General features: G+C 36.4%; 1 protein-coding gene and 1 non-coding gene across 7 annotated transcripts in view; both read right to left on the bottom strand.

Moving 5' to 3' along the window:
* ITSN2 (intersectin 2) overlaps positions 1-24,601 on the bottom strand; it is a 165,580-nt gene that overhangs the window by 50,762 nt on the left and 90,217 nt on the right. For all 6 annotated transcript variants that reach the window (XM_021677056.2, XM_012453321.3, XM_012453320.3 and 3 more), the window contains 8 exons: positions 23,271-23,407; positions 19,251-19,387; positions 18,166-18,263; positions 8,945-9,126; positions 8,487-8,631; positions 5,584-5,789; positions 2,565-2,629; positions 228-394 (listed from right to left, as the gene is read on the bottom strand). In XM_021677056.2, coding sequence (XP_021532731.2) covers positions 228-394; positions 2,565-2,629; positions 5,584-5,789; positions 8,487-8,631; positions 8,945-9,126; positions 18,166-18,263; positions 19,251-19,387; positions 23,271-23,407 — 1,137 coding nt within the window. The remainder of the gene's footprint in view (positions 1-227; positions 395-2,564; positions 2,630-5,583; positions 5,790-8,486; positions 8,632-8,944; positions 9,127-18,165; positions 18,264-19,250; positions 19,388-23,270; positions 23,408-24,601) is intronic.
* On the bottom strand, positions 21,190-21,309 carry LOC135269835 (small Cajal body-specific RNA 21). Its single transcript, XR_010338085.1, has one exon. It is a non-coding gene; the product is annotated as a small Cajal body-specific RNA 21 (non-coding RNA).

The following is a 24,601-nucleotide window of genomic DNA, read 5'->3' on the forward strand; positions in this document are numbered from 1 at the left end:
TGAAGCTCAACCCTACCCTACAGCTTTTGTTCTTAGAATTTCATGAAATCTTGCCCCCTTTCTCCCTCTAACTGGAGCCATATAATAAATCCTATTTTACTGGAGCTACTGTGAGCAGTTTCCTTGTAACCAAAGCAACCTGATTAAAACCATAAACAAGATCTCTGTTTTAAGTATAAATCTTGATCAACAAGAATGGGTTGATTTTATTTTTAATACCAAAATACCTCTTGATCCTTTGGTTTGACATAGTTTGATGGAAAAATTCCACTTCTATTTCCAATACTTCCTGTCCACCACTCTCCATCTTTCTGGGTCACCAATATTTCTTCACCTTCTGTGAAAGTCAAATCTCCAGGTTCCACACTTGAATATGGATAAAGTGCAATATATTCTGCAGGGAATAAAGCAAGAAGAAGCATATTCTGGTTGTAAGATTACAGAAGTGAAAAAGAAATTAAGTTATTCTCTAAGACATTGTATAAGTTTGCTGTAAAAGACCTTATGCCTTCAGGAAACCTAATATAAAAAGATCTAAAGGTAGAAAAAGTAATAAAGCAATTATTAATAATTCCTTAGAAAAAAGTTATTTGACCTAACATAAAACTTTAGCTTATGGTTTCTTTTATTCCCAATTGTTTTATTATTTTTTTTATCACAGAGAATTACCCAAAACTACAAACAGATATTAGTATCTCTATAAAGACACTGAGGCTCAGTGAGATTAAGTCACTCAGTTATTTACATAATGGAGTCAAGATAAGAAAATATATTTTTTAACTTTTTTTTTTTTTTTTTTTGAGACGGAGTTTCGCTCTTGTTACCCAGGCTGGAGTGCAATGGCGCGATCTCGGCTCACCGCAACCTCCGCCTCCTGGGTTCAGGCAATTCTCCTGCCTCAGCCTCCTGAGTAGCTGGGATTACAGGCACACGCCACCATGCCCAGCTAATTTTTTTGTATTAGTAGAGACGGGGTTTCACAATGTTGACCAGGATGGTCTCGATCTCTTGACCTCGTGATCCACCCGCCTCGGCCTCCCAAAGTGCTGGGATTACAGGCTTGAGCCACCGCGCCCGGCCTATTTTTTAACTTTTTATACAAGAAACATTTTCATCTGCTACGTTATTTTCTCCTTAATTATTTTAAGTAGACAGTTATGTAAACACCCAATATCCAGAAGACAGCAGCACTAGAAGCCAAGTTCTATCATGATGACCCAGCTCCTAGCACAGAGCCTGACTTAAGAGTAGATGTTCAATAAATATTTGTTAATAAATGACCTGGAGGGAAATATCTAAATTTTTATACTGCCTTTGATTTTTGTTTCTGTGATCGCCACTACTTAGAAGAAATAGCTGGTGACCTGGTTTTATAAGACTTTGTCTTTCTTTCTAGTTTTATTTATATTTGCCAACATGAAATTTGATCTTAATATCATAAACTGGAGATGATCTGAAACACCATCTACAACCTATTTACTATTTGCATTCCCAGTATCACTTAATTAATTTAATAAAATTCAAAGTAATGACAAGGTTAAGGTACACTGCAATAAAAGTAGGGTCCTTTCCAACATGCTCCTCACTATTTTCCGATGCTCACCTCAAAGCACTCATTCCATAGTACACCTATGATTCCAGCCTCACTGATAACATGAGGTTTCCTAAACTTTTGCCCTCATTCATTGGCTCCTGCCATTCCCTTGGCTCCTGCCATTCCCTCTGTCTAGAAATGCATTCTCCTCCTTTGTCACTACGCTAGCTTCTACTCATTGTTTAGGATGATGCAACACTGCCACCTCTGTGGATTCATATGTCCTACTCTAAATTGGTTTTGTTCACTCATTAAAGAATTTATCACAATTGTATGCTCCATTCTATTGTGAGCACTTTGGAAACTTTTATTCATCGTTGTATTTTTCAGGCTCTAGCATAGAATCTTCAACATAATAGATACTGAATTGTTTAATTTAACATTAAACTGATATTTTCAGCAAAACATAAAATGTACTTCAGTTATTCAACTAACTTTATAACAGACTTATACATTTCATTTATAAATTTATATAACTATTAAATAAGAATATCATCTGAAATTAGGGTAATCTTTCATTTTTCATCACATTAACAAAATCAAAATAATTTACTAATCAAACAACCCAAAGGGATATAGAAAAAAATTCTTTGCAATATTTATGAGAAAGCATAACTTGGTCCTCCTTAATGATTCATATGGTACACTATAATTAAAATTTATAAGCAACTAAATGAATTGAAGTTCCCTTACCTCCTAAACATCTATCACTGCAACACTTTTTATTTATGATGTTATCAAACCAGTCTATGCTGAATTTTCATAGGACTGTCTTTCTAAAGTGCCAGGTGTTTTCATCCATATTTTTTCTATATTCTCAATATTCACATGAAATAGACAGGGGCAGGTTTTTCTAATCTCACTTTAATAGTGAAGACAGAAATCAGGAGAACAGCAACAATGTGAAGTCAGGTAATTAGTCAAGAGCTAAATTGATTACTGTTTAATTTACAAATTGCCAAAAGCTTACCTTCTCCAACTGAACAGGCTGCCGAGGTAGGTTTCTTATTTACAGCTGCATACAAACTTTCTGGTCTGTCAAATACATTAACAAAAAAACAGTAAAGCAAACAAATACTAGCAAAAAACAAGAATGGTGATTTGATACACAGCAGGTTTTAGCAGTGCATTTTTTAGGGCTTTTTTAAACTAATCCAAATATAGTCTCAGTACACAAACTGGGAAGACTTATACACAACATCATGCAGGATTAAGAACTGCCTAATTATAAACTTCCACATTTTAAAATATATTTTAAAAATTTCAATATGATTTATAAATAGTTTTTCAAATGTGAGATATTTTGCCTTCCTAAAGAAACTTAAAAGACACCCATAAATTGGTAAGTAGGTAGTCTTTCGGTAAAGTACACATGGGGCTTAGTGTAGAAAAAAGCAAGAGCAATACATACATTTTATTATTTGTTTACAATGCACTACATTTAAAAAATAAAAATAATAAAACTTTGTTTTTTATTATCTCAGAAGAGTTGTAACATTAATTTTCATTTTAACTCGGGAATCTGTTTTCAAAAATCTGGAAGACTGTCCTGTTTAAGAACTAGACACCTGTGGGATGTATCAGGGCTCCCCAGGATCTATGAGTAAATTACATAGTGAGGCAGTTTTCATATAAACAGAAGGAGAACTTTATTACAACTACTGGCAACAACTAAAAGGACTGTCTTGTTTAATACTAAATTCTCCATTATTGCAGGTTTTCAAGTTGCATGCCTTATCTGTTAGAAAACACTGGTAACTGAATGAAAAATCAGAAGAAATGTCCTCTAAAACACTGAAACTTTATCTCTTTTTGCTTAAGTTTTCTTCTCTGTAAATGTTATGACCATAAAATAAGACAATTCCTATAAAGGAATTGTCTATAAAGGGCCTAGCACAGTGCATGCATACAAATGCCAGCTTTTTATAGTTGTTGTTCCTGTTACTACATTCTTCTAAATCCAAAATTCAGCTAGGTCCAGTGGCTCATGCCTGTAATCCCAGCACTCTGGGAGGCGGAGGAGGGCGGATCACCTGAGGTCAAGAGTTTGAGACCAGCCTCGCCAACATGGCAAAACCCCATCTCTACTAAAATATAAAAATTAGTATTTTAGTACTAGGTCAGGAGTTTGAGACCAGCCTGGCCAACATGGTGAAGCCCTGTCTCTACTAAAAATACAAAAATTAACTGGGCGTAGTGGCCAGCACCTGTGATCCCAGCTACTTGGGAGGCTGGGCAGAAGTGCCTGAACCCAGAAGGCGGAGACTGCAGTGAGCAGTGATTGTGCCATTGCTCTCCAGCCTGGGCAAAAGAGTGAGACTCCACCTCAGAAAACAAATTAAATAGATAAATAAATCCAAAATTCCATGTCAGGCTGAAAAGCAAATTTTTAGAAACTGAGTACTATCTTTCAGAAACATAGAAACTCAGCAGTGAAAGGATCTTTAAAGATTATTTGGCTTAAGCTTTTCATTCAATCAGATAACTGAAGACTAAGTAGGTTACTCCTTACAGCGTGGCAAAAATAGCAGAGCCAAAACTCAAGCCTCTTGATTGGTAAAGACCAGCATCTTTTCATCAAATCAGACTGTTTTTCTACCAACTTCCATATAAAACACAAGAGACAGTTACCCATAGCTATGTTATAGTACTTATTTCCATGTATTATATTTGACAACTTGACTCCCTACAGAGTAGGAAATAAAGGCCAGAGACCTAACCTATCTAGTTTTTAGTTTTTGTTCATTTGAAAATTTCATTCAATTGTTCATTCACTCATGCCTCTCCTCGTTCATTCAGCTAATATGACTGAGAAGCTACTATGTATTAGGATTAGTACAGGCATGAAGTAACTAAAGAATGAACAAATAAAAAAAGACATGTGTCCCAACCTCATGGAGCTTATGATCTAATAAGCGATATTGGTTTTTTAAAAAAATCAGTAACTATAATGCAGAGTGCTATAAACAATAAGAGAAGTTATATTCAAGGAATCTTGGAGACTAAGAAATGGGAATGCCCCAATTTGGCAAAGAGGAGGCCCTCAGTGAAGAGTTATTTAAATACTGACAATTTATAGTAAACAAGGGAAAAATGCTTGAAAGAAAATGAAAAGTAACTTTTCCAACTGTACAAAGAAATAGCCAGGTGAGGTGGCTCATACCTGTAATTCCAGCATTTTGGGAGGTGACGGTGGGAAGATTGCTTGAAAGCCCAGGAGTTTGAGACTAGCCTGGGATAACACAGCAAAACCCCATCTCTACAAATAATTTAAAAATTAGCTGGGTGTGGTAGGGTGCACCTGTGGTCCCAGCTACTCCAGAAGCTGAGGTGGGAGGATTACTTAAGACTGGGTGGTCAAGGCTGCAGTGAGCCATGATCATACCACTGCACTCTAGCCTGGGCAACAGATTGAGACCCTGTCTCAAAGACAAATAAAAAAGCAACAGATCTAAAATTTGAGTAGCTTGAAAATTTTATGAATCTGAAATAACTAGAATGGAAGATATTCTAAACTGAAATATCTGAAGTATGGTATTTTTCATCCTAAGAATTACCTTTCTTTTTTTTTCTTTTATTTTTTGAGATAGGGTATCACTCTGTCACCCAGGCTGGAGTGCAATGGCACCATCTTGACTCACTGCAACCTCTGCCTCCTGGTCTCAAGTGATTCTTAGCCTCCCAAGTAGCTGGAACTACAGGCATGCGCCACCACATCCAGCTAATTTTTGTAGTTTTTGTAGACACAGGGTTTCACCACATCGCCCAGGCTGGTCTCAAACTCCTGGGCTCAAGCGATCCACCTGCTTTGGCTTCCCAAAGTGCTGGGATTACAGGTGTGAGCCACCAGGGCCCGCCAGAATTACCTTCTGATATTCAAACTCAAGTATAAAATTTTTTATCTTATTATACACTCAATCAGACCATAGCTTACTCATTAGTGAAAATACCAACATCCACATCTCATAAAAACACATAAAGATCCTTACTCTTCCCGTTTTACTTCACTCCCAGGAATGATCTTGACATAAGATTTTGGAAACCATCCTCTTCTTCCATGTACCTCCCCAAACCACCAATTTTCTTGCTGCTCCAAGACAGTAATAATGTCATGTTTTGAGAAGTTCAAGTGGTTATCTTTCTTTGCAGTCCAGGAACAAAGGGCCTGTGCTTTTAGGTTTTCCACCATTTGTCCCTATGAATACAAAACCACAAAAATTTTAAAAAGACAATGGTAACCATGATTTCTGTTTCTGTGTATATAACATATTTACTGTTCAAACAGAGACGAGTTTGGTGTGGTGGTGACTTAAGATAATCTTAGTCTACTAATTGACTTTAAATTATAAACGACAGACAACTATGTGACTAGCTTTCTGTTAAGACAGACTGAAAACCCACCATTCAAAGAAATCTCATCACATCACTGGTAGAGAAAGTAAATAATGGGTTCTCAAGAAATGTATTCATATATCTGTGAAATATATATCATGGAACAAATAGAAAAGGAGTGTTAATGTAAATCTTTTTTCTCTTCCAGCTTCCAATGTAACTACAGATAATTCCATTTACTCCACTAGGAAAGGCGATTCGAATGCTTGGCTCCCTCTTGTTTTTCTGCTTTTCTCTTCTTCCTTCTATTCTATTCATTCTTTCTTTCTCTCCTCTCTCAAAAGAAGGAGGGTTTTATTCTTTTAATAAGGCTAAACTCTTCACTTATTCTCCAAGTCTTCTATTATACCCTTTCATTTTCTAAAAATATTTTATAACATTAAGTCCCTCTTCAATCTTCAATCCACTTCTCTACTTGCTTCTACTTCTGAATTCTTTAAAGAACAGTCTTAAACTTGTTTTCCCAATTTCACTCCTCAATCCCTTCTAATTTAGGTTCAGCACTCATCACACTACTAAACCTCTTCCGGACAAGGTTATTAATAATATCAAAGCCAAAAGCTTCTTCCAAACCCTTATTCCTCTTGATCTCTAAACAGCTAACATCAAAATCCTTGTAGTTCCTGAAGCTCTCTGGTGATTGATGGTTCCTCTTTTGTCCAATCCTTTTCTCTTACTGTTCCATATGACTTACTTTCCAAAATAATCTTAATTATGTCTATGACTTCTCAAACCTGTATCTTCAGTGTAATTTTATCTCCTGAGTTCCAGACTTGTATATCAAACTGCCTACTGGGTGTTTCTACCAAGCTGTCTCTAATACATATACCTTAAACTTAGCATGTCTGAAACGTAATCATTTTTAGAACCTACCAAACCCATTCCTCCTGCACTGTTTACCAAAGACAATGATACTACTATCCTTTCAGTTCCTCAAGCTAAAGACTCTGAAAAATGATCTTTAACTCCTATTCCTCATTCTCCATATTCAATGGATTATCTATTTTATATCAAGTCCTAATAATCTTCTAAATATATCTCCTTTTTCCTATATCTTAATTACCACAGCACTTGTTCAAACCATCATCTCTTGTAATTTAGCTGTTGTAATATCCTTCCCTAACTGGTTTTCTTCTGCTAATCCAGCCTCTATGTTAGTGCCAGAGTTATCTTTCTAAAACATACACAACTCTACTCTTCAAAATCTTCAGGGGCTTTCCACTGCCAAGTTGCTTAGCATGGTATTAAATGCTTCCCAAATAAACCCCAACTTCTCTCTCCAACTTTGCTTAACCCCTTCTCCATGAATCCTGTACTCTAGCCACATCATTAACAATTCTTGTTTCCTGCAAATATCTTTTGTTAACATGCCTCGGTAACTTTCCCTAAATTGTTCTTTCATGGGAATAACCTTCCTTCTCTGGTGAAATCTTATCTTTGAAGGCCCTACTCAAATACCTTGTCCTTTGTGAAGGCTGCTCTAATTCTCACCAATTGAATAAGATACTCTCTTCTCTGGATACCCCCTAAAGACTTTGTAGATATCTTTATTACAGCATTTCTCATGCTTTACAGTTTATGTCTGTCACGTTCATTAGCTTATGATCTACTTAATGGTGAGTTTCTGGTTAAAAACAAATTTTTTTACAGCAGGGGCTCATTCTGTTGCTCAGGCTGGAGTACAGTGGTATGATCATAATTTGTTGCAGCCTCAAACTCCTGGGCTTAAGTGATCCTCCCACCTCAGCCTCCCAAGTGGCTAGAACTAAAGGCACATGTCACTATGCCCAGCTAATTTTTAAATTTTTGTAGAGATGGGGTCTTGCTATGTTGCCCAGGCTGATCTTGAACTCCTGGCCTCAAGCAATCCTACCATCTTGGCCTCCCAAAGAGCTGGGAGCATAGGCACTGAGCCACTGTGCCTGGTGTCAATGTCAGGGTTTATTTTTTATTTTTTTCCTTAAATTTCTAGCACATAATAAAATGTCTAGAACCTATGTCATGGCATTTTTTGAGTGAAGGTGAAATCTGGAGAAATTTACTCTGATGAAGTCTGCAATTTAAAACAATAATGTTAACATAACAATACTGCAATGGTTATATCTAAATCAGAGGCTAAATATATGTTAAAAAGTTCCAACATTCCCAGAAAAATAACTTAAGAAAAAAAAAAAAAAACCCTCAAGCCCAAGTCTCTTATCTTTTTACAATAACTACAAATCAAGTACAATATATCATGAGATTTATAAAAATAACATTTTAAACCTAGAAACCTTAGCTGCTAGCAACTTGATATTACCAATAAGAATTGTTGAGAAACATCTAAGTAACAGTCATTTCTTCAATTTCACATCACATATGAATGATAAGAAAGAAACTGAATGCTATAAACTCTGGTTAAATGAGTGAATGGTCCCTTTGTACATAATTTTCATTCTATTTTATATGAATCAGGAGCAAATTCAAAGAATAAAGTCCACAAAAATAACAGACAACATACCTGTCCATGAATAGGTGAAACAGATCCAGGGGACACAGTTCGAGTGAAGGCTGATTTTTTCTGCCATGATGTATTTACAGTTAGGTTTGAAAAAGATACATTTTGATAATCAGTCACTGATGCTGGTTGATTTGAAGAAAGCGGTCTGCAAATATAACACTTTAATATAAGTATACTTAATTGTTTAGAGCTTATTGAAGTACTACTAATTTATCAACCTGTATGTTATATACACTGTGCTTACTTACACACAATTTGTGGGAATAAAGAATTCATTAACAAACTACTGACCCATGTTTTCACTTACTAAATTTCAGTATTAAATCTGGAACAAAAGGTACTCTTGAAGAGTACAACCCAGATTACACTATGATGAAGTAGTAGTCTGATATAACTATATATTAGGTATTTACACATTTGCAGAACCATATAAACTTTACTGTTAGCCAAAAACGTACTCAGAGGAAGTTGAGGTAGCAGATAAAGAAACTGTAGGAGGAAGTAAGGCCTTCTTTGGAGACATAGCTTTTTCATTTTCACTTGATGGCATTTTTTCTACATAATTGCATGGAAACCAGCCAAAATGTCCTTGAAAACTACCATAAAGCCAACCAGGTTCTCCTATGGTTTTTTCATCAACCTATGGAAATAAAAAGAAGAATTAACAGTGCTTAGAAATTCACATATTTACAGTGGAAAGACGACGAAGACGGTTGCATAGTATTCTCATTTTCAGAATTAAGCCCACCTAACTAAATAGCTAAGGCATTTTCTACAAATTAACAGGCTACTATTTCTAGTGATTGGCAAGCTATCTTTTTAATTTTTAATTTTATCCAATTTATATGAAAATATTTTACAAAGACAAATAGCATTATATATGGCTAATGAAAGAAAACAATCTTCCCCTATCTCATGGCTCATATGCCCTGATTTTCACTCCTAACCTGCCATTCTTCCTGGTTTCTTATGTATCACCATTTATATTTCTAAATAACATATTTCTACTGCTATTTCCTGAATTTTTTTTAATTTTAGACATTATCGATTGGCTTTTGGCTATGGAAAATGAAGATTTACCTCTCTTTCACTGCAGCCTCTTAGTCTACCAATACTGTTATATCTTTTTATTTAAATTATATTTAATGTTTATACTATTATGACTATGTTTAAATATTTCATATGTGAGTCATGCAGCATGCTGCTGATTAAATTTCCTTTTTTGTTTTTTGGGTTTCTTTTTTTGTGTGTGTGACAGATTTTTGCTCTTGTTGCCTAGGCTGGAATGCAATAGCGTGATCTCAGCTCACTGCAACCTCCCCTCCTAGGTTCAAGTGATTCTCCTGCCTCAGCCTCCCTAGTAGCTGGGATTACAAGTGCCCACCACAACATCCAGCTAATTTTTTGTATTTTTAGTAAAGACGGGGTTTCACTATATTGGCCAGGCTGGTCTCAAACTCCTGACCTCAGGAGATCCACCTGCCTCAGCCTCCCAAAGTGCTGGGATTACAGGCATAAGTCAACACACCTGGCTTAAATTTCCTTTTTTGTAAACTTTCTATTTTCCTATAATTGTTACTTTCTTTTTTTTTGGCTTAGTTTTTTTCTGTTCTTGGTACATAGTCTTTTTGAACTCTCTAATAGAACAATAAAACCTTCTCTGCATACTATTTTCCAATTGGTAAATATGTCAGGTGACTTATCAATTTCATTTCTTCTCCCAGACATTTTTCTCCTACAGTGTGACATCCTCCAACCTCACAGTGTCTCTCCCTCTGCTTCTTGGTCCTTGTTCCTTAAACACTGAGTACAGCCTCAAGTTTATCACTGGCTTTCTTGCCTCATGCTATACCCTTCCTGAACAGGCCCACTTACTCCTATAGTTTGACCAGTCCTCTGTGCAATAATGAATCCAAAAGCTATTATCTCAGTAATGACTTCTTCCCAAAGCAACATGCCTATACTTTCAACTACTTGCAAGATATCTTCAAGTGGATGTCCCATGGGAACTTCCAAGTCAAATTTAAGACTGAACTTTTCTCCTCCATCCCCTCCTTCTCCTAAATTCCTCCATTATTCACACCACCAAAAATTTAGCCATTCTAAATAAAGTATCTTTGGCTCTTACCTCTTTTTACACTTCCACATCCAAACTACTGAGTCTGTCACTAAAGACTTTTCTAATGTGTCAACCCACCCTCACTGCCCTACTTCAGGCTTTTTTTCATTTCACACTTAAGATTATTATGATTTTTACTCATCCTTCAAGATTCTAACTGCCCCCAACCCAAGCCAGAATTATCTCATATATAACTGTCATAATTAGCATTACATATATTATATATATGTAATTACATTTAATTATGTAGCTAATACATAAGCATATGTACTTATTACAGATAAATTATTTATATGTAAATAACTTATTTACATATATCTCTTCGTTTGTCTGTGAGCTTTTTTATTGACCCCCTACTGTCTAGTATCATAGAAATTACTTAACTCACTGAATAAATGAATATGGTAGTGGTGTCTGTTCTCCAATCTATCTTCCATACCTTTCTAAAACACAGACTTAACAGTGTTACATCTATTAACACCATGTCAAATCCATTAAGATTTTTTTAAAACTGCTTTTTGAGATATCATTAAATTTCATGTTTAAGGTGTTAAATTTGATGTTTTGACATATGTATACACCTGTGAAAAATCACCACAATCAAGATAGCAAACATTTCCATCACTCACAAAAGTTTCCTTTTGTTCCACTGTAAGTCCTCCAGCTCATCCCTCCCCATGACCTTCCCCATATCTCTAGGAAAACACTGGCCTGTTTTCTGTCCTATATGTTAGTTTGCATTTTCTAAAATTTTATATAAATAAAATCGTACTATATGCATCCTTTTTGTCTGCTTTTTTCCACTCAAGGCATCCATATAGTATGAAAGGTTTGTTCCTTTCAAATGTTGGTAGACATTTTTTTCTAGTTTTTGGTTATTACAAATTAAGCTGCTATGAACATTTGTCTTCATATGGACATATGTTTTCAGTTCTCTGGTGTAAATACCTAAGAGTGGAATGACTGAGTCACATGGTAGGTAAATGTTTTAACTTTTTAAACAACGGTTTATGGAGATAAAATTCACATTCCATATAATCCCTCCATTAAAGTACACAATTAAATGGATTTTAATATATTCAAAGAGTTATGGGATCCTTACCACAATAAATTACAGATTTTTTTTCCTCAAAAAGAAACACTATTTCTTAGATTCTTTGTCATATCTAAGAAACTAAAAAATCTTTGAGTAACCCAAAGTTGTAAAGATTTTCTCTGTTTTCTTCTAAAAGTTCTACAGTTTTAGGTCCACATTTTGTCTATTTTGAGTTAATCTGTGTATATGTTGCAAGGAACAAACTGAAATTCATTTTTTTGCAAATGAATATCCCTTGTGTATTTGCTATACATGTAGCATGAATCTACTTCCCTATTCTGTTCCATTAATCTACTTTCCTATCTAGATGCTAATATCACAACTGTTTTGACTGCTGTAACTTTTATAATAAGCCTTAAATTCAGGTACTAAAAGATCTCCAACTTTGTTCATTTTCAAAGTTGTTTTGGTTTTGAATCAGCTCATCATTTGCTACAAAAAAAACCTGCTGAAATTTTTGTTGTTGTCATAGAGATGACATCTTGCTTTGTTTCCCAGGTTGGTTTAGAACTCCTGGCCTCAAGCAATCCTCCCACTTTGGTCTCCCGAAGTGCTGGGATTACAGGTGTGGGTCACAGCACCTGGCTGCCTGCTAAAGTTTTAATTAAAATTGCTTTGAGTCTGTGTAAGAATTTGAGAAGAACTGACTTCTTATCTTTTTCTAAAAAAATTTGTTTTGTTTATATAGGACTTAAGAGAAGAATTGACTTCTTATCAATACTGAGTCTTCCAATCCATGAGCACTATATATCTCTCCATTTATTTAGGACTTTAATTTTTCTCAATAAAACTTTGTAATTTTCAATAAATAGTTCTTGCAAATCTTTTATCAGTTTTATCTGTATTTCATATTTTTATGCAATTGTAAATGGTATTTTTAATTTCAATTTCTGAACAGTCATCATTTCTACACAGAAATACAACTGATTTTGTTATATTGATCTTGTATTCTACAACCTTGCTAAATTCATTTAAATAGTTCTAGTAGCTTTTTAAAACAGATTCTATGAGACTTTCTGAACAGATTATCATGTCTTCTGCAAATAAATACAGTCTGTCTTTTCCTTTTCCAATCTTGATGCTTTTTACTCTATGGTAAGCCACTTCAGACCCATTAGGTTTTTTATCCTAGCAGATTTGTCTCTCTAGTTTAAAGCTTTTTTTAGTGCAGAATTTGAATATTCTGAAATTACAGTTTCAGGTTTCTACTTACTTTTCTAGCTTCATCTCCTACCATTTGTTTGATATTCTAGGCAAATGCTTATATGACATCCTTTAGAAACACCTGGTACATGCAAGCCTCAACGTTTTTATTTAAGGTATTCCCTTCTGCCCAGAATGTTACATGGTTTAGAGAAAATACTATAGACCTGAGAGTTAAAAGAACCACATTTCAGTCTTAGCCATGCTACCTGGTCATCCTTCATTAAGATAATGAATATTATCTAGTATGTTTGGTCATCTACAAATTTTGGGGGAAATACCTGTGCTGCCCTCCACGAGGGTATCTTTCAGAATTAAATTGAGCATATTTATGAAAGCTCTTTGGAAACTGTAAAGCACTAAGCAAATATAAGGCATAATCCTTTAAGGCCTCCCTTTATTCTACTCTTGGGAAAAATGTTCCAATTTTATTTGGTTGTTTTTCCTTCATTTTCTGGGTTCCCACAGTACTTTATTTATATAAATTAGTATAGAAATTTGTTATATTTTGTATAGTAATACACATTCCTGTCTTTTCCTAGACTACGGTCTCCTTGCTCATTTTTGTATGTCAACAGAGGCACATGGTTAGAAACTCAATAAATGTCAACTTGAATGGACTATTCTAAATTTGATTAACAACACACTTAAAGCTTAATAAATAATAAATGGATTTATTATTAGGGCAACTTCATTTATGTTTATGGCAAATAATTCTCATTTTAATGTTGTATGTCTGGCTATTATATTATGAATGAAATATTTAGAAAATTCCTAAACCAGAGCTGCTATGGTTAAACAATACGGTGTCACAGTAATGTAACTACCATAAAATGGTGTTCTAATGTAGTTAGAACGAAAGGAAACACTTATGAAATATTATCCTGTAAATCTAGTTTAAGAGTAGTTTAAAGTAGCTAAGTCTGCCAGGCATGGTGGTTCATGCCTGTAATCACAGAACTTGGTCAGGAGTTTCAAACAAGCCTACGCAACGTAGTGAGACTCCATCTCTTAAAAAACAGAAAAATTAGCCCGGTGTGGCGGTGTGTGCTTGTAGTCTCCACTACTCGAGAGGTTGAAGTGGGAGGAGGATAGCGTGAGCTCAGGTGGTCGAGGCTGCAGTGAGCCATGATCATGCCACTGCACTCCAACCTGAGTAACAGATCAAGACTCAGTTTCAAAAATAAATAGACAGACAGATAGATAAGCAAGAGCAATAAAAATACAGACAAGAGGCTGGGCGCGGTGGCTCATGCCTGTAATCCCAGCACTTTGGGAGGCCAAGGCAGGTGGATCACCTAAGGTCAGGAGTTCAAGACCAGCCTGGCCAACATGGTGAAACCCCATCTCTACTAAAAATACAAAAAATTAGCTGGGTGTAGTGGCAGGCATCTGTAAACCCAGCTACTCAGGAGGCTGAGACAGGAGAATTGCTTGAATCTGGGAGGCAGAGGTTGCAGTGAGCCGAGATCACGCCACTGCACTCCAGCCTGGGCAACAAGAGCAAAACTCCATCTCAGAAAAAAAGAAAAAAATCAATGCAGACAAGAATAAAATAAACCCTGAGGAATTATACAAACTAAAGTATTTCAGTGCTGCAGAATGCTCAGCATTACACCTGATTTAAATGTATGGTCTCGGACATGGATGAAGCTGGAAACCATCATTCTCAACAAACTAAGACAGGAACAGAAAACCAGACACCGCATGTTCTCACTCATAAGTGGGAGTTGAACAATGAGAACACATGGACACAGGGAAGGGAACAACACACACCAGGGCCTGTTGTGGGGGTGGGGGGTTAAGGGAGGAATAGCATTAGGAGAAATACCAAATGGAGATGATGAGTTGATGGGTACAGCAAACTACCATCACACGTGTATAACTATATAACAAACCTGCACGTTCTGCCCATGTATCCCAGAACTTTGTGTGTGTGTGTGTGTGTGTGTGTGTGTGTGTGTGTGTGTCTGTGTATAAAATGTATGGTCTCAAGGTCAGGAATCACTGTAAGCTATGAGTATTAGCTAAATATGTACACATACGTACACACACACACATACACACACATATGTACACATACGTGTACACACACACACACACTTTTACCACATTTACTTACATGCCCTTCCTACTTTCCTTTCTACCTCCCTTCCTTCACTGACTGACTCGGCTGGCTGGCTTTTGAGACAGGGTCTTACTCTGTCACCCAGTCTAGAGTGCAGTGGCACGATCACAGGTCACTGTAGCCTTGACCTCCTGGGTTGAAGTGATCCTGCCACCTTAGTCTCCTGAGCAGGTGGAACTACAGGTGCATACCACTAAACCTGCTATTTTTTTTTTTTTTAATTTTTATAGAAACAGGGTCTTCCTATGTTGCCCATACTGGTCTCTAACTCCTGTGCTTACGTGCTACTCCTGACTTGGCCTCTCCTGACTGCTGGGATTACAGGTGTGCACCTGCGCCTGGCCACAAACTTTTACAAGTATTAAATTCTATAATACTTTTTCCTAGTGGTTTCAACCTAACCAAGAAGAAAAATCCATTCGTTTATTCTTTAGAGTTAGACCAAGCTGTTTTAGTAAGAGGTCAATTTTAATATATTTCGCATCTGTCATTTATAGTCATAATTAATTTTTAGTTATCAACTTACATACTCAGTTAAACTGAACATTTTACATAAATTCTCACAGGCCTAGCAAAACTACTTATCACTTCTTCTTAATTGCTTATTAATTAATGCTAGCAAAATAGCATTAACAGATTGAAAGGCTAGAAAAACATTTCAGTTTGTCATCAAAATGTGGCCAACACTCAGTAGAATTTCTAATCCTTTTCACTTTCAAGGAAACCTCTTTTACCACCCTCATCCATTAAGTTGATCAGACCTTGCCTCTTACCCTACGAGGAATATGGACGCCTTCAGACCTGACTTCATCTTCTACTTCAGAAAAATTTATTTATAATCCCTCCCACCCTTTCCTCCTGCCCTCTCTAATCACAAAGGAAAAGGTATTCAGCCCTTCTACCACTGTCTTTCAGTGCTCCAGATTCCAGCCCTTCTAGCCTTTTCAAGAATCTTCCTGATCTCCAAATATTAGTCAGAACAGGGAGGTGTGACAGGGAACATGAAGTGCTTTCCTGATGCTGTATGTCCTATACACTGATTTGAGTGGGGCTTCACAGATATATAGATGTGTACAAATTATTTGAGCTGTACACTTATGGTTGTACACTTTGCTATATATGAATTAAACTTTAATTAGAAAAACAATCTCTCTCTGTTATTTACTCTCTTTCCATTATCATTAGCTTGTTTCCTCTGCAAATCCTTTCTATCATTATTTAAACTTGCTCAAACTTCAGCCAACTTAAAAAAAAAAAGAACTTCCCTCAACCCACATTCCTCATTATTTACTACCTTCTCTCCTTCTCCCTTTCAAAGCCAAGCTCTTCCAAAGAGTTTTATATATTCACTGTCTCCTCTTCCTCTCTTCCAATTTATTCCAACTCATGAAATCTGGCTTCTTGCTCTACTAGTCCATCTATCTGACACTGCTGTCCTCAAGGTTAACAATACCTGTGCTATTGCTAATCCAGTAATTTTTTTAGTCCTTGTCTTATTTCAGTTGCAGATCACTCTTCTCAAAGTTCCCTGACACTAAACTCCTGTTTTTTTTCCTACCTCTAGTCACTCATTTTAAGGCTCCACTTCCTCTAATAATTCCTTCAGTGTACATGTTTCTCCAGTCCTCTTCTCTCTCATGTTATTACTCCCCTGGATGAACTCCACTACTCTCATGTGTTCCATTATCATCACATTATACTGACGATGTCCAGATTTACATCCTCAGCCCAGACTGCTGCCTGACATCTCTTTAGGTACCTCTTGAGATCCAACTATTACTGCCTGGACATCTGAAACTCATATAAACCTAAATTCATTATTCCCACTTACATTTTATTTTTCTTCTTGTGTTTTTTCCTCTCTTAGGAAATGATACCATCATCAACCAATTTGTTCAAATCAGGCATCTCATGACTGATAGTAGTAACTCATGACTAATTCTTTATGTTAGAGTACACAAGCACCCAAGACACACAGCTAACTTTACGTTCCTGTTGTCACTGCCAGCACAATGGCTCTCTGACCATGGGAGAGGTATGTGCTAAAGCTGGTAGCAGTCTGCAACCTTTGCCTTTACCTTCTTTTTTCTACTGCTTTAGGTTGTCATACTTTTTCATTAACTACAAGCTTGTTAAGAGCAGAGATAATGCATTATTCACTAAATCCCTAGACTAACATAGTCAGCCCTCAAAAAATTTTGAAGGAATAAATTAAAAAATAACCAAAAATATAAGTGAACTCTTGACCAAATATGCCCAGAGATAGGCTATATCTCTTTATCCACAGACATTATCTCATAACCAACAACAAGGAGAGGAGGAATGGTAGGGACAGCAGACAATGGACTTGGCTGGTTGTAGAACAAACTTCTACCGCAGCTCAGGCACAGCTCTGGTACTAACAGTGGCAATGGCAACAGCAGGAATGTGGAATGTGTGTTTGGGGATTATCTTGAGTGCTAGAGTTTTGGAAAATTTTTTTCCCCAGTATCATTAAACATTTGCCACTTAACTGATAAAATACACCAACTAGTGACAGTGCAGGGGGAGCAGGGAAAACAGGTGCTGGCTAGATACTCTGGCTAATACTACTTTAACTAGAAGAAAACAGGAGCAGAGACTAAAATCCAAGTTTGTGTGCTTCTAAAGCCTGTACTCTTTCCATTATGTCATACTGGCTCTATCAAACACTATTCCTGGGATCTTCTCTCATTCACCTATTTTATATGGATTATGATAATATAAAAAAAACTTTTGTCCCAAGAAACAAATTACCTGTATCCAGTTAGGCCTGTGGAATCTAACTCCTTCAATTCTTTTAACAGTTGCCATGTGCCATAGTAGAAAGGACAATGGATTTGGATAACAAAAAACAAACACCTGCATCCCATTCTGGCACTGCAATGCTGACAGTTACAACTTGTGAGAGTTTAAGCTTCCTTCGCTAGAATTTGGTAGTAATAATAACTGTCCTATGCAGCTCTGAAGTATGTTGTAAGGGCCAAATGAGGTAATGTTTAAGAAATGTTTTACAAAGGTAAATACATGAAATTATAGTCAACATTACTACAGAAACTAATACATTACAATGTATTCAGCTTATTCATGATGAAAAAAAGACTTCATTTCCTACCTGAATTATATCCCCAGAATTAAAACTCATCTCATCATGGTTCCTTGCTTCAAAGGGGTATAATGCTCTATAATTCATCAAAACACTAGCTGTCTCACCTAAAGAGAAGACAGTTGTCATTATTTGCTACTTACATGTGTACATATCTTGGTTATGACTCAATAAAGAGCTCCCAAAATCTAAAAGAAAAAATTGAGCACCAAATAGTACAATGAAAATCCACTTGATACAGACTTGATAGGATTTCAGTATCTTGACTAGTCGTCTAATAAAAAAACAAACAAGAATGCTCATCTTAAGTAAGGTAGGAGGCAGCAAAACAAAGAGATGACTTGCAGGATGAAGCACACACATGGATACACAGGGAAGTGCAGGAGTGGGAGCCAGGCTGAGCTGCACAAAGTAGGAGACCAAGCAAAGAGAGGCTTGGTTAGATCTGCGGAGGTCAGAACATAACAGGGAAGAAAAAGACAAAAAGGGGGTCTCAAAAGAGAAGATTAGCAAGTAAACAGGGATGGCTGAAGACAAATCTACAGATCTATGAGTATGGTTCTAAAAGGAAAATAGTAGAAGAAGTCACAAATATATTGAATTGGATAAGATTAAAATTTTTTACTTTGTTCATCTTTAGAATAAATGCTTTAACTTATAAAATTTCAACACATTGTGCCATTAATATGGATTCAAGGGTTTATATACCTAAAAGAGATACAGTAATACTAAAAGTATTGTAGACATGGACTGAGTTGATCAAAATTTTACTGTTGTTTCATTAAAATGAGTAGCTTAGAGTGGTTGAATACTATATTTAAAACTATTTTACTTCAATTATGAAAACTATGTTAGGGTCTTTTCATGGTCAGTAGTAACTATCTTCTTTTCTCCTGTGTTAAGATATCTACCCTCAGTCTGTCTTAATAAGCCTACATGCTTTTCATCCAAGTTTAATTTATAAAAAGGTTTTTTCTGACAATTAGTATCTTTGTTTTAATTTTCTTCCCTTTTTTTGTCCCTCATCAGGTCATTTTTTTCTTGTTGCTTTTGTTCTACTGTCTCAAATCTATTGTTTTTATCCTTGCCCTTACGTTGTTTCTCCTCAGCTTTTCGTTCCTCTTCTTGAATTTTTTCTTGTGTTTTTTCTTCCTGGAGTCGCTTCTGTTTTTCTTCTTCCTCCTTTCTAAGACTTTCTTTCCATAAGTTTTCTTTTCCTTGCTTTGCTTTCCTTTACATAAAAGAAAAAGAGTTTGCATAACATCCTAGAAATTTTTTACACTAAATAAAAACATACTATAAGATCTGGTGCCTGTCAAGCTGAAGAACTAGCAATGAAGTATTAGTACAGGGGTGGGGAGAAACAGTTGAGATCAGAGGTGAAAGAAAACCAATCAATCAAGAAAAGCTTTGGAAGCTCTGGATTGATTAGTGGATGCACTGGGGTGTATGACTGACAACTTCTCACACCCTCATATTCCCTCCTGCTAACCAACCTCCAAACTCAAGAGAAAAAGAAAAAGATTGAAATGGAACCATTCAGCAAATAAATCTAAAGATCACATCTAAGTTTCCTTCCTTTCTCCCCAGATACTTCACAAGAACCTTCCAGCTTTTATTCCCACTGTACTATCTCATCTGTTTCAGGGCTTTAGTCGTTGCTGTGGAAATAGGAAATGCTTCTGGAAAGATAATCTACTTTTTTTTTTTTTTTTAAACAAGAGGGTCTTTCTCTATTGCCCAGGCTACAGTACAGTGGTTCGATCATAGCTCACTGCAGCCTCGATCTCCTGGGCTCAAGTGATCCTCGTGCCTCAGCCTCCAAAGTAGCTACCACTACAGGCACACGCCGCTATACCTAGCCAACTTTTAAATTTCTTTTTCATAGAGAGAGGGTCTCATTGTGTTGCCCAGTCTGGTCTGGAACTCCTGGCCTCAAGTAATCTTTCCTTGTTGGCCTCCAAAGTGCTGGGATTACAGGGATGAGCCACTGCGCCCATTCTACTTTTTATATTATTACTTCAAAAAGTCTTTTTCATTTGCTTAGATAATAAAGCATTTCTCCTCTCTAGGTCCACATGCTTTGGTAAAGATTTCAATGAAATCTAACACAGCTATAGTTTGGTTTCTAGCCAGTCAAGATGATGTGTGATCAATTATTTTAGTATTAAAACTAATGCATCTTATAGTTCTCCCTTGGATGTATTTTTACAACCTCACTCAGAGAGAGGCAAATCCATTGTGTGTGCCCCTACACCCAGCTATTTTTTGTTTTTTTTAAATTTTTTGTAGACACGAGGTTTTACCATGTTGGCCAGGCTGGTCTCAAACTCCTGACCTGAAGTAACCTGCTTGCCTAAGCCTCCCAAAGTACAGGGGTTACTGAGGTGCCACCATTAAATTTAGCACCATCTCCAAGCCTCATCACTATCAGGGCCGTGAAGAACATGGCAGGATACATTCTTAAGATTTGTCAGCATATATACCCTACCAAAGTGGGAACCTTGGCATAATTCCACATCTCTATTCCTTAATTCCTGAAGGAATCTGAAAATCCTGAATAATTCAAAATATTGTAGGCCCTTAGTCATCAATGCTTTTTCCTTATCCCCCAACTGTTTCACACCTCATACTGTTGGTTCAGGAGCCCGTTACTAGATTCCTTCCAACACTTTCCAGACCTCCTTCATCCTCTGTCATGTCATAGAATGCTTCATCCAGCAACTTTCATAACTGACTTCTGGTTCTCCCCTTTAAGGAAAATTCTTCTCTTGCAGTCCTCACTTAATGTCAACTAATATCCCCTTACTCAGTTCCTCTGTGACTTTCCCTGACACTTTTCCAAGCCTCGTAAATAATACCCAGTTAGCTTTCATTTGAATTTTCATAGCATTATAAATATCATTATCAAAGTACTTAGCACATATTCAGCACAACAAAAAAAGCAGAGGGCTCATTATATTAAAATTTTCTATATATTTTTTACTCTTCATTCTTTCCACCAATCATCCTGCCAGGTTATCGTGGCCACATAAATATGAGACTAGGACAACCTGGGTAAGGCTCCTTGCTTAATTTAAGGAAAGGATGCCAGGCCCTTCTAATCTAGGCTTGGTAGAGTAGGCTGAGCTCGCCCTGCAGGAAACCATGCCAGAATTCTGGTAAACTTTATGTAAGAGCGAGTAAATGAGAAACTTGTCCAGTGCCACAAGATGCCACAGAAGCTGGGCAAACAGCAAAGAGGCCACATCTACAATGTGAAAACCTATTACCAATAGCTTGGGGGAAAGAAGGGAACATACCCGGGCAAATAGCCAATCAAATCAAGATGTAGTACTAAGACCCAGCTTCAGACTGAGTAGGTCCTACATGTACTTTTGCTCTCTTTATCTTCTCTACTACCTAATATAATATGCAAGGATGAGGAATGAAATTAAATGTGTGTAATTAGTATAATCTTTTGGCCTGAAAGGAATTGTGAACATGATGAAGAAGGGTTAAAGCAAGTGCATATGTCAATACAAAGTTCTGACATAAGGATTTGCTGTGTAACCACTGCACAGTTCCCTTATGTAATTAAGTGGCACAAGTTAAGCAGTAAATAAAAGCCTACTTCGTGTGAACTTTACTTTCTCTACTTTCATATTATTCTACTACCTCGCTAAAAGGCCACAAAAATAGGGGTCTAGATTGCCAGGCACAGTGGTTTATGCCTATAATTCCAGCACTTTGGAAGGCCAAGGTGGGCAGATCACTTGAGCCCAGGAGTTTGAGACTGCCTGGGCAACATAGCGAGATCTCATCTCTATTAAAATTTTTTAAAAAATTACTTGGGAGTGGTGGTGCATGCCTATATTCCCAGCTACTAGGCGGGGGCTTAGGCGGGAGGATTGCTTAAGCCCAGGAGGTTGAGGCTGCAGTGATCCCTGATCATGCCACTGCATTCCAGCCTGGGTGACAGAGTGTGGGCCCTGTCTCAAAATAAATAAATAGGGGTCTAGGAGTAAACAATACTATAGTTATTTAACTGTCTGAATCCCCTATTAGAATTATGAGAAACTCAGGGGCAAGGAGTAATCAAAGGTCTATAAGCATCACAGCCAACAATAGCCACTCAAAAAAATGTGTTGGAGGTGGCTACTTTGAAACCATTAAGAATAGAAGCCTGCTAAATGGTAATATGTCTTTCTTGCCTCCTTAGTAACTATTAGCCTTTTCATAAAAATTACTCATCTAATCTTTACCAATGCAAAGAAATACTGGTTCATCCATATTTGTTAACTATACTAATTTCTGACACTAGAGAACTTGGAAGAAAGAGAGGAATGTATTAGAAAAAGAATCTTAGTGGCAGAAAAATGCCATGCAAAGTCTCGAAATGAATAATTCTAGGCCTCAGATACCATAAATGTCTTACTTCTTCTTACTATAAATGAAGGTAATTAATATATCTCAGTGATAAAAAGAGAAATGTATCAATGTGGTGTTCTACATTCAGTATTACTATATACAATTAAATATTCTGCTTTTATAATCTTTCAGGAAACTAACAGATTTACTAAGGAAAGGTGGAATTAATGAGTGTTTACTATGTCCAAGAAATTATATTTAGCTCTTTAGCTACATTATTTTATTTTTTTAACTTAGAGGCAATGTCTTGCTATGTTGCCTAGGCTGACCTCAAACTCTTGGGCTCAAGTGATTCTCCTGTCTCAGTCTCCCACATAGCTTGGGACTATAGGTGCATGTCACCAGGCCTAGTTCCAGCTACATTATTTTATTTAATACTCACGATTACCTATGAGATATGCATTATTGTCTCTTTTTTCAGATGGAGTAACTAAGGTTCAGAAAGATAAAATAACCAAGGTCATCCAGGTAGTAAGTGGCAGAGCAAGAATTCTAATACAGGTTTGACTCCAAAGTCTGCTATTTTTCACTAGTGGAACATAAAATCAGTTACTGCAAACTTGGCCCCTAAAAGAACTGAACTTAGGAAATCTAGAATCTGATAGGCTAATCCTTTTATTTCCCTTAAATTTTCAGAAAGATATGAGCAACAAAATTACAATTCTAGTGGCAATATAGTAGAATTAATATATCAGCTATATTACCTTGCAGCTTCATCTTCTAGTTTCTTTTTCTGTATTAGGTCTAATCTCTTTCTTTCAATTTCCTTCAACTTGTCACGTTTGATCTTATAAAGTTGTTCAAGGGCTAACTGCTGTGTGTTATAGGTTTCTCTCAGTTCCTAAGGAGAAAAAGAAAATAAGTCAATATGTGAATGATTTATTTGTCATATGCATTAATGTGGCATTTGCATTAAAAGATAAAAATCCTAAAGCAAGTTACACTAAATTTAAAAGATTTAAAGTTTTACAAAATAGGTAAAAAAAAACTCTGAATAAGTATTTAAACCATAGCTCCTGAGATAAGCACATTAAAATAATCTAGTTTTGCATCAGTTCATTTCTATGGAACACAGAATCTTTAACAAGCCAATGCTTTGATTTGGTACATCATTTTCAATTAAAAAAAGCAATCCATTAAAAATATGGGGGAATAATTTGCTTGTTATAACATGTGAAGAAAAATTTTGTTCAGCCATGTTTTTGACATATGTAGTTTAACCAAGTTATTTTTATCCAATATGATCTGGAACTAAACACAGAATTATTAAATAATTCAGTTCAAAACTAAAAATGGAAAAGGTATCTGCCTAAAATCATGACTACAATGAGTCAAAATGATGAAAAGTATTCCAAACAGGAGTTGAAGTAAACAACTGCTTATTGAGCACCTAGTTGTATGCTAAGTGCTACAAAGGATTCCAAGGGGATCCAATACAAGGCTGACTCCCAACTCTACAGACTTTGCCTTTAAAGAGTTCATAATCTCAATGTAGAGGCAAGTGTCAACATGCAGGGCAGAGGTAAATTCCTTAGTAGAAACTTGTGATTATCTGTTCAGCATTTTCTTTTCCTTTTCTTCTAACAGTGCCCTGCCTTCCTCTGGGAAACTGATCTTTCTGCCTTCCCCACAACATCTTATGTGGTTTTAAAAGGTCTGCCAAACTCAGAGCTCCTCTTACTCCCACTCAGGCTGTTATTTATTCCTGACCTAAACAATTACAGCATCCTACTTCCCTGCTCAGAAGTGATTGGTTCAAAGGACATAAGCAACATCCAAGCCAGCCCAGAACATTTTCCTGGGATTCAGATACACTGAAGAGGGGAGAAATAAACCTTTCTTTCTTGAGCTCATTAAACTGGGATAAAGTAAAACCAGAGCTGCCTCACAATCAAATAAGACCTGGGGATAGGAATAAAATCAGGAAAAAAAGGAAGTAAAGATTAGAGACTGATGTGGAGAGAAAGTATACTACAGAAGCTGAATGTTCAATATCATGGCTCGGAGACCTAGGAACTGCCCCTGTCCAGCAGCC

This window comes from Aotus nancymaae, unplaced genomic scaffold (genome assembly GCF_030222135.1).
Source record: "Aotus nancymaae isolate 86718 unplaced genomic scaffold, 86718_ANA_hifiasm-v0.15.2.pri h1tg000057l, whole genome shotgun sequence".
In the NCBI taxonomy this organism is placed as follows: Eukaryota; Metazoa; Chordata; class Mammalia; order Primates; family Aotidae; genus Aotus; species Aotus nancymaae.